Source organism: Notechis scutatus, chromosome 2 (assembly GCF_049901735.1).
Source record: "Notechis scutatus isolate UNSWTSFEM ecotype Mainland chromosome 2, rNotScu1.2, whole genome shotgun sequence".
Classification (NCBI taxonomy): Eukaryota; Metazoa; Chordata; class Lepidosauria; order Squamata; family Elapidae; genus Notechis; species Notechis scutatus.
In genome coordinates this window covers 8,631,036-8,642,327 of record NC_142010.1, presented here as the reverse complement: position 1 = coordinate 8,642,327, position 11,292 = coordinate 8,631,036, and the positions used below count along the sequence as shown (strand labels likewise).

The 11,292-nt window shown below is 44.9% G+C and overlaps 1 protein-coding gene across 1 annotated transcript; it reads right to left on the bottom strand.

The window, feature by feature from the left end:
• Nucleotides 1-213: 213 nt before the first annotated feature.
• On the bottom strand, nucleotides 214-6,419 carry LOC113427230 (uncharacterized). The gene is made up of 2 exons (XM_087953025.1): nucleotides 6,305-6,419; nucleotides 214-3,154 (listed from the first exon to the last, which is right to left on the bottom strand). Exon 2 carries the CDS (start codon nucleotides 2,742-2,744, stop codon nucleotides 765-767), a length of 1,980 nt encoding a protein of 659 aa, XP_087809151.1. The 5' UTR covers nucleotides 2,745-3,154; nucleotides 6,305-6,419; the 3' UTR covers nucleotides 214-764.
• Between the last annotated feature and the right edge of the window lie 4,873 nt (nucleotides 6,420-11,292).

Sequence of the window (11,292 nt, the reverse complement as noted above, 5' to 3'; positions counted from 1 at the left end):
TTAACCTAAATAAAAGGGTTTTTACTGGAACGAGGAGTCTGCTTCATGATCCTGAGAAGCCTAGGTTAGAACACATGCAACCAAAATTTGCAGTTGTATCTCGCGGACTACTTGTATGGTGGCTGGGGAATTATGGCACTCCTAATCTGAAGCTCAAAAAAGTAGAAGAGAGAAACTCCACATTGTGGAACTCCACAACCAATATATGATATCTAGAAACAGGTAGTTCACCTTTATCAAACAGATTTCACATTTTTTCTCTCTCCAACTACAGGTATAAACCTGCAATGTGTTGACTAAAAAGGATCAGGCCAATATCCAGAGTCTATTTCTCACCTACACTCTTAACGGGAGTTCAGAAATGAAATTCAAACCTTCTCTAAACTCATTAACTTTGGCCTCATATGAATTTAGTTATATGCAATAAGGCAGGGGTGTCAAACTGAAGGCCCAGGGGCCAGATCCAGCCCACGGGGTGCTTAGATCTGGCCTGTGAGGCTGCCCTGGAAACAGCGAAGGACTGGCCCATGGTGCCTCTGCCAGTGAAAATGGAACTCACAAGGGTTGCAGGAGGCTGTCGCAGCGAAAACAGAGCTCAGGAACTCGTTTTTGTTGGCAAAGCTCTCGCCCACCACAGGTACCCCCGACATGAGTGATGTCAAGATAGCCACATCCACCCTGGCCTCCCAAGGTCAAACACAAACCTGATGCAGCCCTCAATGAAATAAGAGTTTGATACCCCTGCGATAAGGAGTTATCTAGGCCTAAAGTGCTGTCCAAAGATTGGACATTAGAAAAGTTTCTCCCATGTGAGTTCTCTGGTGTTTCACCAGGTTTGAATTGAAATGGAAACTTTCTCCACAATCAGGGCATTCAAATTGTTTTTCATGTGACCTCTGGTGTATCACCAGGTGGGAATTCAGACTGAAACTTTTGCCACAAACAGGACACTCATACGGTTTCTCTCCTGTGTGAGTCCTCTGATGTATCATCAGGTTGGAATTCTGACTGAAACTTTTGCCACAAACAGGACACTCATACGGTTTCTCTCCTGTGTGAGTCCTCTGGTGTTTCACCATGTAGCAATTCCAACTGAAACTTTTGCCACAAACAGGACACTTATATGGTTTCTCCCCTGTGTGAATCCTCTGGTGTTTAGCCAGGCTGGAAGTACGACTGAAACTTTTCCCACAGTCAGGACATTCAAAAGCTTTCTCTCCTGTGTGTGTCATCTGGTGATTTGTGAGCTGTAATTCTGTAATGAAAGTTTTCCCACAATCAGGACATTCAGAGGGTTTCTCTCCTGTGTGAGTCTTCTGGTGTATCACCAGGCTGGAATTATGACTGAAACTTTTCCCACAGTCTAGACATTCAAAGGGTTTCTCTCCTGTGTGAGTCCTCTGGTGTTTTATGAGATTGGAATTGCTAATGAAATATTTCCCACAATCAGGACATTCAAAGGGTTTCTCTCCTGTGTGAGTCCTCTGGTGGCCAATAAGGTTGGAATTCTGACTGAAACGTTTGCCACAAAGAGGGCACTCATACGGTTTCTCTCCAGTGTGAGTCCTCTGGTGTGTCACCAGGCGGCTTTGGTGACTGAACCTTTTCCCACAGAAAGTGCATTCAAAGGGTTTATCTCCTGTATGAATCCTCTGGTGACTCATGAACTGGAATTTTCTCATGAAACATTCCCCACAATATGGACACTGATATGATTTCTCTTCTGTATGAGTCCTCTGGTGTTTCACCAATCTGGAATTGTCAATGAAACTTTCCCCACAAACAGGACACTCATACGGCTTCTCTCCTGTGTGAGTCCTCTGGTGTATCACCAGTTGGGAACTGTGTCTGAAACTTTTCCCACAAAGAGCACATTGAAATGGTTTCTCTCCTGTATGAGTCCTCTGGTGTATCACCAGGTGGGAATTCTGTCTGAAACTTTTCCCACAAACCGGGCACTCATATGGTTTCTCTCCTGTGTGAGTCCTCTGGTGTATCACCAGTTGCCAATTATGACTGAAACTTTTCCCACAAAGAGCACATTCAAAGGGTTTCTCTCCTGTGTGAGTCATCTGGTGAAACAATAGGCTGGAGTTGTGTCTGAAACTTTTCCCACAATCAGGACATTCGAAGAGTTTACCTCTTGTGTGAGTCTTCTGGTGAAACACTAGGTTGGAGTTGTGTCTGAAACTTTTCCCACAATCAGGACATTCAAAGGGTTTCTCTCCTGTGTGAGTCCTCTGATGGTTCACCAGGTTGATATTCTGACTGAAACTTTTCCCACAAAGAGGACATTCAAAAGGTTTTTCTCCTGTGTGAGTCCTCTGGTGCTTCAACAGGCCAGAATTCTGACTGAAACGTTTCCCACAATCAGGACATTCAAATGGTTTCTCTCCTGTATGAATCCTCTGGTGTGCCATCAGGTGGGAATTATGACTGAAACTTTTCCCACAAACTGGACACTCATATGGTTTCTCTTCTGTGTGAGTCCTCTGGTGTTTTGCCAGGTGAGAATTCTGAATGAAACTTTTCCCACAATCAGGACATTCAAATGGTTTCTCTCCTGTGTGAATCTTCTGGTGTACCACCAGGTGGGACTTCTGACGGAAACTTTTCCCACATGCAGGACATTCAAAAGGTTTCTCTCCTGTATGTGTTCTCTGGTGCATCACAAGGAGGGAATTTGCAGTGAAACATTTCCTGCAATCAGGACACTCATATGATTTCTTTTTGGTGGGCATCATCTAGTTTATCACCAGGCTGGAGTTCAGACCAAAACTTTTCCAACAAACAGCGCATTCAAAAGGTTTTTCCCTGGTGTGAGTTCTCTAATGTATTACCAAGCTGCCATACTCAATACATTGGGAGCACTTGTAGGGCTCCTCTCCTATGTGGGTCCACCTATGAACCACCAGGGAGCTGTTCTAACCAAAACTTTGGCCACATTAGTATTACTTTTCTCCAATGTGGATCATTTCGTGCATACTCCGTTGTGATTTGAAATCTGCACTTTCCCCACAATTGACACGTCTGTGCAGCTGCAAAAAGGGATCACATGATCCTAGAACACAATTTCTGGATTGATTTGCTTTCCACTTTAACGTTCCTTGTTATTCTCAGTTGTCCGGAGTGGTCTTATTGGCATCTTCTTTGTCTATAAGATTCAAAGGAAAGAGTAATTTGTATTGTTTATAAAATGGTTGCAGAAGATGTGAAAAAAGAAAAGCATGTACATTAAAGGTAAAAAGCAAACATGCCACAATGCTAAAAGAACATCTTACATGAATTATGATTCGTTTGACACTGTGAAGATTACCGAGATCCAAGTTCACATCTGCATTCAACCATGAAATTCTCATGTTGATTTCGGTCAATACAAATTGTTAGTACATCAATTATTGGATAGAATTGCTGTAATTAAGATGAATGTTACCTACAACAGAATAATAGAGTTGGAAGGGACCTTGAAGGTCTTCTAGTTCAACCCTCTGCTCAAGCGATAGACTTTATACCATTTTCAGACAAGTGGCTGTCGAATCTCTTTTTGAAAGCCTCCAGTGATGGAGCACCCAAAACCTCTGAAGGGAAGCTATTCCATTGGTTGATTGCTGTAATTGTTAGGAATTTTCTCTTTAGTTCAAGGTTGCTTCATGGGTTAGTTTCCATCCATTGTTTCTTTTGTTACTCTGGAAAATAGTTTGAGTTGTCTTTGTCTTTGTAGGAGCCCCTAAAATACTGGAACACTGCTGTCATGTCTCAGCTAGTCCTTCTCATTAGACTAGACATACCCATTTCCTGTAACCATTCTTTGTATGTTTTAGCCTCCAGCACTCTAAATTACCAAAGATGCATTTTCTGTTTCAGACTTTACCAACACTTGTGATACTCTGTTTAAACAATGGCAGATGGAGATCTCTAAGTTTATATTGCAAGGGAATAAACAAGAACTAAATATAAATGATCGCAAGACGCTAAGGCAAGGGTCTTCAAACTTGGCACGTTTAAGACTTATCTCCCAGAATTCCTGAGCTAACATGACTGGAGGAGGAATTCTGGGAGTTGAAATCCACAAGTCTTAAAGTTGTCAAGTCTGAAGACCTTTGTGCTAAGGAAATAGGAGGTTGGGTTTACCAGATTTAAAATTGTACTTTGATGCTTGTTGTTTTGTTTGGGAAAAAAGAGTGGGTGACTCTCCAAATGAAGACGATACTTGAACTAGAGGGCCATGAATTAAGATTTTGAAGGCAAGACTATTTATTGTATGATACGGTTAGGGAATGATATAAAGGCAATGGATTTTATCCATTAAAGAAAAGCTTTTTATCGTTGATGGTGGACATGTCACAAAGCAAAGGAATTTTGGAGTAAGATACACATTTTAAAACAGAACTACTAAAGTGAATATAAAGATAAAAGCACATAGGTGTTTTTTTTTTAAGGCTTAATGGATAAAGAACTTGAAAAAAATGGAACATTGATATTATATGTGTTGATTGAGGCAAAAATACTTTGTGCACAAAAATGGAAGAATATTTTCATTCCCACAATGGACGAATGGCTGTAAAAACTGATGGCGTTAGCAGAGATGGCTAAATTGACTGCTCTGATTAAAGAAAAGAACATGGTTAATTCTATATGGACACTGCTTTTGGACTTTGTTCTTGAGGTATTAATATATTTTTTGTGGGGGAAAAAACCCAAATTCTTAGCAAAGTGTTACTATGAAATATATCAGGAAATGCTGGGGATAGATTATACAATTGTAGTTATATGCATACAGAGAAAAATAGAAATAAGCACACAAACAAATTTATATATGTGAAAGATCCATGTGCATTCAGCTTGAAAAATGTTCCAAAATGGTTACAAACCTTTTGAGCTACTTTTAGAGATGTGGGGCTTTAACTGATGCCTAAAGTCTCTGCAAGATTTGAAGCACCAGTTTTGCCATGGAAGTTCTGAGATCCAAATAAGGTCAAGAAATACTTTCCACAACCACTCTGGTGACATTCCTATTGTAGCAGTCCTCACTTACTGACTACATTTGGGACTGGCATCTGTGTCACTAAGCAGCCTGATCATGAAGCATGATGTCACATGACAGTGCCAACTTACACCTGTTCCTCTGCAGATGTGGGTTGTTAAAGGCAAATTCACCTGACCGTGGCTTTCAACTTCCTACCGGCATCGCCACTGATTTAACTTGTGTGAAGCTACCTGGGAAGGTCACAAATGGGGATCATGAGGGTGGGACGTTGCAACCATCATAAAGGTGCACCAGTTGGCAAGAACCCAAATTGGTTGCAACTCCTTTTCCTGCATCTACACAACCACAGGAACTGCTGACATGTTCAGGTCACTGAACAAGTGTTACGAGGACCACAGATTTCAGGACCAGGTCTACATCTGCTTTTGCAGTGCCATAGTAACTTCGAAGACTCATGAAACAAATGGTAAGTGAGAACTACGGGTATTAGTAGGTATTGAGGTAAGGTCTTCAATAGCTGAACCTGGTTAATACATGGAGGGGGCACCTATAGGAAATACCGTGCTTGTTGGTTAGACATGGAAGTAAAAAATCAAAAGACACAATGTCAGATCAGTCCAATATTATTGCCAAGAAAACATAACAGGGTCCATAACAGAACAACAGAGTTGAAAGAAATCTTGGGAGATCTTCTATCTAGCCCAATCCCTTGCTTGAGCAGGAGGCCCTGAGGAACCTGAGAACTTTATCACCCAAAAGGTAAAGGATGGAATTAGAGGGTCAGCTCTACTGGACTTAATACTAAGAGAGACGAAATGAAAGAACAACAAACATACTCGGGGGCCTTGAGGCTAAAACATACAAAGATGGTAGCAGGAATTCGGTCTAGTCTACAGAAGAGGAGGAGGAGGATGGGTGACATGATAGCAATCTTCCAATATTTGAGGGGCTGCCCCAAAGAAGGGGGGGCTCAACCTCTTCCACAGAGCATCTGAAGGCAGAACAACAAATAATGGATGGAAACGAATCAAGGAGAGAAGCAAGCAGAAATATCCTGACTGTGAGAACAATTAACCAGCTTGCCTGCAGAAGCTGCGGGTGCTCCATCACTGGAGGCTTTCGGGAAGAGCCTGGACAGCCATGTGCCTGAGATGGTATAAGGTCTCCTGCTGGAGCAGGGGGCTGGACTAGATGACCTCAAAGATCCCTTCCAAGTGTTATGCCATATTCTAGCTGCTTCTCTGCTTCCACGCCGTGGAGGGAACCAAACAAGCCTGAGCTGCTCCCGGATTCTCCTCCGACCTGCCCTCAACTCACCTGCCAGCTGAGGCTTCGAATGATCCTTGGAAAAGGCGCAGGAACCTCTCTGCACGCCACTCTCCTCTCGTGTCCGTTAGTATTCCGGAAGAGGAAGTTCCTTTGTGCTTCTTCTCTCCTCCCATTCTTTCTAGTAATACAGTACTCGATGGTTTTAACTCCTTTAAGGTCAACCAGAGAGGCCACTATTGTGTTGTTGGCTTTCCAGTCACAGACGCTGCCATCTCGCGATAGGAGGCCAAAAAAAACAGGCTTGTCCCATCTACCGATGGTATTGGCCAGATCTTCTCACGGATCACATGATATCAAGTCAATTTCAGACTCCTAGCAACCTATCTTTGCAGCTGAGCCAAGTGGAATGTGTTCTTAGCTTGTGAAAATTAGCTGTATGCTTCCTCTTTTCTGGGTCAGTCCTTCCAATACTGAAAGATTGCTATCATATCAAGCCACAGTCCTTCTCTGTTATCCAATTCATACAATCGTTCATTGTATGTTTTACCCTCCACTCCCCTAAATGTCTTTGTTCTTCTCCTCTGAACTCTTTCTACAGTCTGAACATCTTTTTTGTGTCCTGGTGACCAAAACTGGATGCAGTATTCAAAGTGTAGTTTTTTTTCAGTACACAAAGTCAGGCTTGACAATTAATACAGCATAACACAGTACTAACAATTCATGTGATCTTGACACTTTCTCTTTTTTTTTTCTTGACACTATCTCTGTAATGCTGCAGACTAGGACTGAATTGACTTTTTAGGTAATTACAGCATGCCGCTAACTCATATTTGAAAGGACATAGTGTCAGGAATCAATCTAACCTTTGCCATTTGTTTCTGTTAAGAATTGCTTATGTTATTTTGCTACGGTTAGGAATTAATTTTGTAACCCTCGCTTGTTAAGAATGGTATCCTTTACTGTCTGGTTTCTTGCTTCTGTTATGTGCTTCAAAGCTAGGCACATCCTTGGAGACAGAACAAAACAGTTACCCAGGAACATCCTGCTCCATAGATAAATGGGGCCAGAGCAGAAGGCTGCCTAGGAGTACGAACACACAAGACTACAAGGGATGTTCTGTAAGATAACAAAGATAACAAAGCAAAGAATGCTCCATGGATAAGGGCAGAATGGGCAAGACATTACCCACATTGAATAACAAACTTTTGTCTCAGTTTGGCTGAATGAGTGTATAAGATCCTAAACATATTTTCCTAGGTGTGGCTTTTATTCTTGCATGTTTGTTGGAGAGCCTCCAGTAATGTTCCACTGCCTGCTTCAAGTGTGAGAAGGAGGGACACCAGGCCGCCAAATGCAAATCCAGCCATCCTGCCCAAAGGTGTCCCTGGGGTTTTACCAAGAAGCCCACCAAACTGCCACAAAACAGCCCTGGAAAGAGAATTCACCCCATCCCCTCAAAGATGGTGAGATAACTCCAGCTAGTCTAGGGAAGGGGTCCTGGCGAGAGTGACCCTGACTGTGATGATGATCCCCTTGTAAGTGGCCCGATCACTCTGGTGACAGTCCACATTGAACTCGTAGTCCAATCCTCAGGACGAAAAGCCAACTTAGTGGCCCTTCTGGACTCAGGGTGCACCAGATGCTACTGTACCCTGCCCTGGTTAAGCTGGGAGTGAGACTTAGACCAATCACAGTGCCGGTGGCATTTTGCCAGCTGGACAGATCTGTAGCGGGGTGTGTTTCTAGTCACTGAGCTGATAGAAATACAGATGGAGGCGCACACAGAGACTCAGTATCATCGTAGCTCTGGGTATATGGAAAGACCCCTGGTGCTAGGATTAACATGGCTACGGAAATGGAATCCTTATGTGAACTGGAGGAGGCGGCTTCTTAAAATTCAGAAGACTAAAGCAAAAGAAGAGCTGGGAAAGGACCCAGGGGCCCCAAAGGAGGTGGGGGCACTAATGCAAGAGCAAAAGAAGGCTGACCCTCAAATTCCATAGGAGTACTGGGACTGGCGGTAGGGTTCAGACGAGCTCCCACCCCACTAGCCCACTGACTGCTCCATAGCATCCTGCTAGGTGCTAAACTGCCTAAACCCAAACTTTATTCAATGACTAAGGGTGGAGGTTGTGGGTTGGTTTCTGAACGTTTTGTTTTACCAGGCTAGGTAACACCTTCAGCAGAGTTTAAGCGACCTCTTCCATAACACCTAGGGAATTGGAGGACTTGCAGGCTTGGACAGACAAATATTAAAAAAAGAAGGTTGAAGGTCGTGACAACTTTTGGTTTAAAAAAAAAATTTTTTTTTTGAGTTTGTAATTTAAATTTTCTAACCTGCCTCTAAATTCATGGAAACACAGCATGATGGGCATGGAAGGGACCCTAGAAGGCTTCTAGTCCAAGCTGCTGCTCAAGGCAGGAGCTTTATACTATCCCACTGAAATGGTTGTCCAGCCTATTCTTGAAAACCTCCAGTGATGAAGCACCCACATAACCCAGAGGGAAGTTATTGCTTTGATTAATTGCTCTCACTGACAATTTCTCTTTCTTTCTAAGTTGGACCTTATTTTAACAAGCTTCCCCCCATTCCTTCTTGTCCTGCTTTCTGGTGCCCTAGAGCAGTGGTCCCCAACCACCAGGCCCCCGGTCCGTGGATCATTTTTTACCGGGCCGCAAAGAAGTGGGCGCCGCCATCTTGTTTCGACGGCGCTTGAGAAAATGCTTCCGGGTGAGCTTGTTGGTCGTCGGTTGGAAAGCGGCGTTTGGGTGCTGGAGGAATCCTCGCGCCTTAGTTTCGTCGAGGGTGGGGGCGGCGGCTTCGAATGAAGAGCAGTCCTGATGGCGGTGGAGTCTCGCGTTAGGAGGAGATTAAGAAAGAGTCCGAATAGCCCATCGACAAAGGTACAAAGGAGGAGTTGAAGGTGGCGGGGAGAAGCGGGGGACGGCTGGCTGGCCGGTTGCTCAGCTCGCCTTGCCTTGGTCGTGCGCGCTGATGCCAGTACCGGTCCGTGGATCATTTTGTGATGCCAGTACCAGGCCGTGGGACAAAAAAGGTTGGGGGCCACTGCCCTAGAGAATAAGTCAAACCGCTTCTTGTGACACACACTCAAGTACTGAAAGACAACTATCATGTCTCTCCTAATGACCTTTTCTCATCTTTGTTGCTCTTCTCTGCACATAGTGACCAGAACGAGACAGAGTATTCCAAGTGTGTTGTCACCAGCACTGTGTAAAGCAATTCTATCTCTTGTTGTCTTGACATTATTCCTCTGTTGAGACAACCTAGGACTGCATTGACTGTTTTTTGGCAGTACAAGGGGTACTTATTGAGTTCCCATGCACCCCAGGGACACATGGCCTGCACGTTTAGAGGTCTCCTGAAGATAGCCATCATTTTCAGTACACCCACAACTCCTTAACACGGTCTACAAAGTGTTAAGGTAGCAAAGTAAAACAGTTTCTCCCACTCCCAGTGACCCAGAAGCAGCCACCATATTGACATGAGGCAGGCATGGCAAAATGGCAGCTGCTTCCACAAATCCACTGCAGGGCCCAGGGATGAATCCCGGGCACAGTCAAAGTAACGGCTGTATGACAGAGATGCATGTCCTGCCCTCTTTCCCCACAAGGTTCAGAGATCTTCTAAAGTTATGGAGGTGAAGGAGGCTTTGATGCCTGGTAGGGTAGAAGTCAGGCCTAAATATTACAGGGATCCTGTCAGCTGACTCTCCAGCATAGGTTTTTCCTTTGATGCATGCTTGCTATCGGCTGTCATAGTAACGGGAAGTGGGGGATAGCATTTGGGTTTGGGAAGTGAGTTGGTGTGAAGATCCATGTGAACTAAAAGGGAGGTTTGATCTCAAGAACTACTGTGCTGCTGAGTGGAGTTGTTTACACCCAATCAAGGCCAACCATCCTTTAACTCCAGATGGTTGAAAATACCTGAAGATGAGCTTCACATGACATTATGTGGAATGTGGATTGGACATTCAGCCTGGGTCCCTGGGGAGGGAGGGTTTGGGGGAAACTTTCAACTTGTAACTTTCGTGCCTTTTAAATCAGATGTTGTTTTGCTTTCACTGGTACCATTTCAAACTCAGTACAAGCACCTCTTCACTACCTCAGTGGAGTCAGAGGTTTTCTTTCTTGGGTTTTGAACGGAGGCAGGCCTGACATTAAGGAAGGTCTGCTTTACTGGCCAACCTAGTCTACCAAGGGGCTGAGAACACAATGTCAACCCAAGGGAGCGAGCAGGAAGTCTGGGGAGCCTTGGAGTCGACCTCCTCCCAGCCACACCGCTGCCGTGAGGAGACCGAGTGGCTGGAGGAGCTGCAGCTCAAGGAGAAACCAGTCCGAGCCAGATGGTTGTGGGGATTCTTCCAAGCTCAAGTTTGGAATCACATGCAGGAATACGGAGAGGACTTTGCTTCGGAGGCAGCCAAAGTGAGATGTGTCATCATGGCCCTGGAAGGGGCCGCAGCAGATTGGATGGTCACTCTTCACAACGATGATGCCCCCCCAACTATTACCACCAGTTTATGATGGCGCTCCACACGTGGTTCGAGGACCCTCTAGCTGAACACAAGGAAGGAAGACAGCCATAAATCAGTAGCAGAATACACCCAGGAGTTTGAATTGGCCTGCCACATACATGGCTGGCCCCCAGAGGTCCTGATTGGAGTGCTACAAAGATGGGCTTGACAAAGACATCGATCAGAGCTGTGTCTCCTGGGGAGCCCCTCATTCAGCACTGGTATGTGTTGGTAGCAGAGGCGGAAATCGATCTGGCTAGACTGGCACAGTGGAAGCCGCAGTAGGAGAAAGCCTTCCCCCTCAGGCCCAGAGAGCGGCCAAAGGCAGGCCAGCAGCCAAACAGAGGTCCACGGCATGCTTCAAGTGTGGGAAGGAGGGGCATCAAGCAGCTGATTGCCTCACCAAGCCAAGCTCCAAGCTGAAAACTGCTGGGGGCAGGAAGCCTGAAAAGCAGCCGGTCAAGGACCACAAAACAGCGCTGAAAGGGGTAGAGGTTGCTG

Excerpts from the sequence above, each read along its gene's own strand:
- LOC113427230 (XM_087953025.1), bottom strand. The coding sequence starts at position 2,744 with ATGATGCCCACCAAAAAGAAATCATATGAGTGTCCTGATTGCAGGAAA.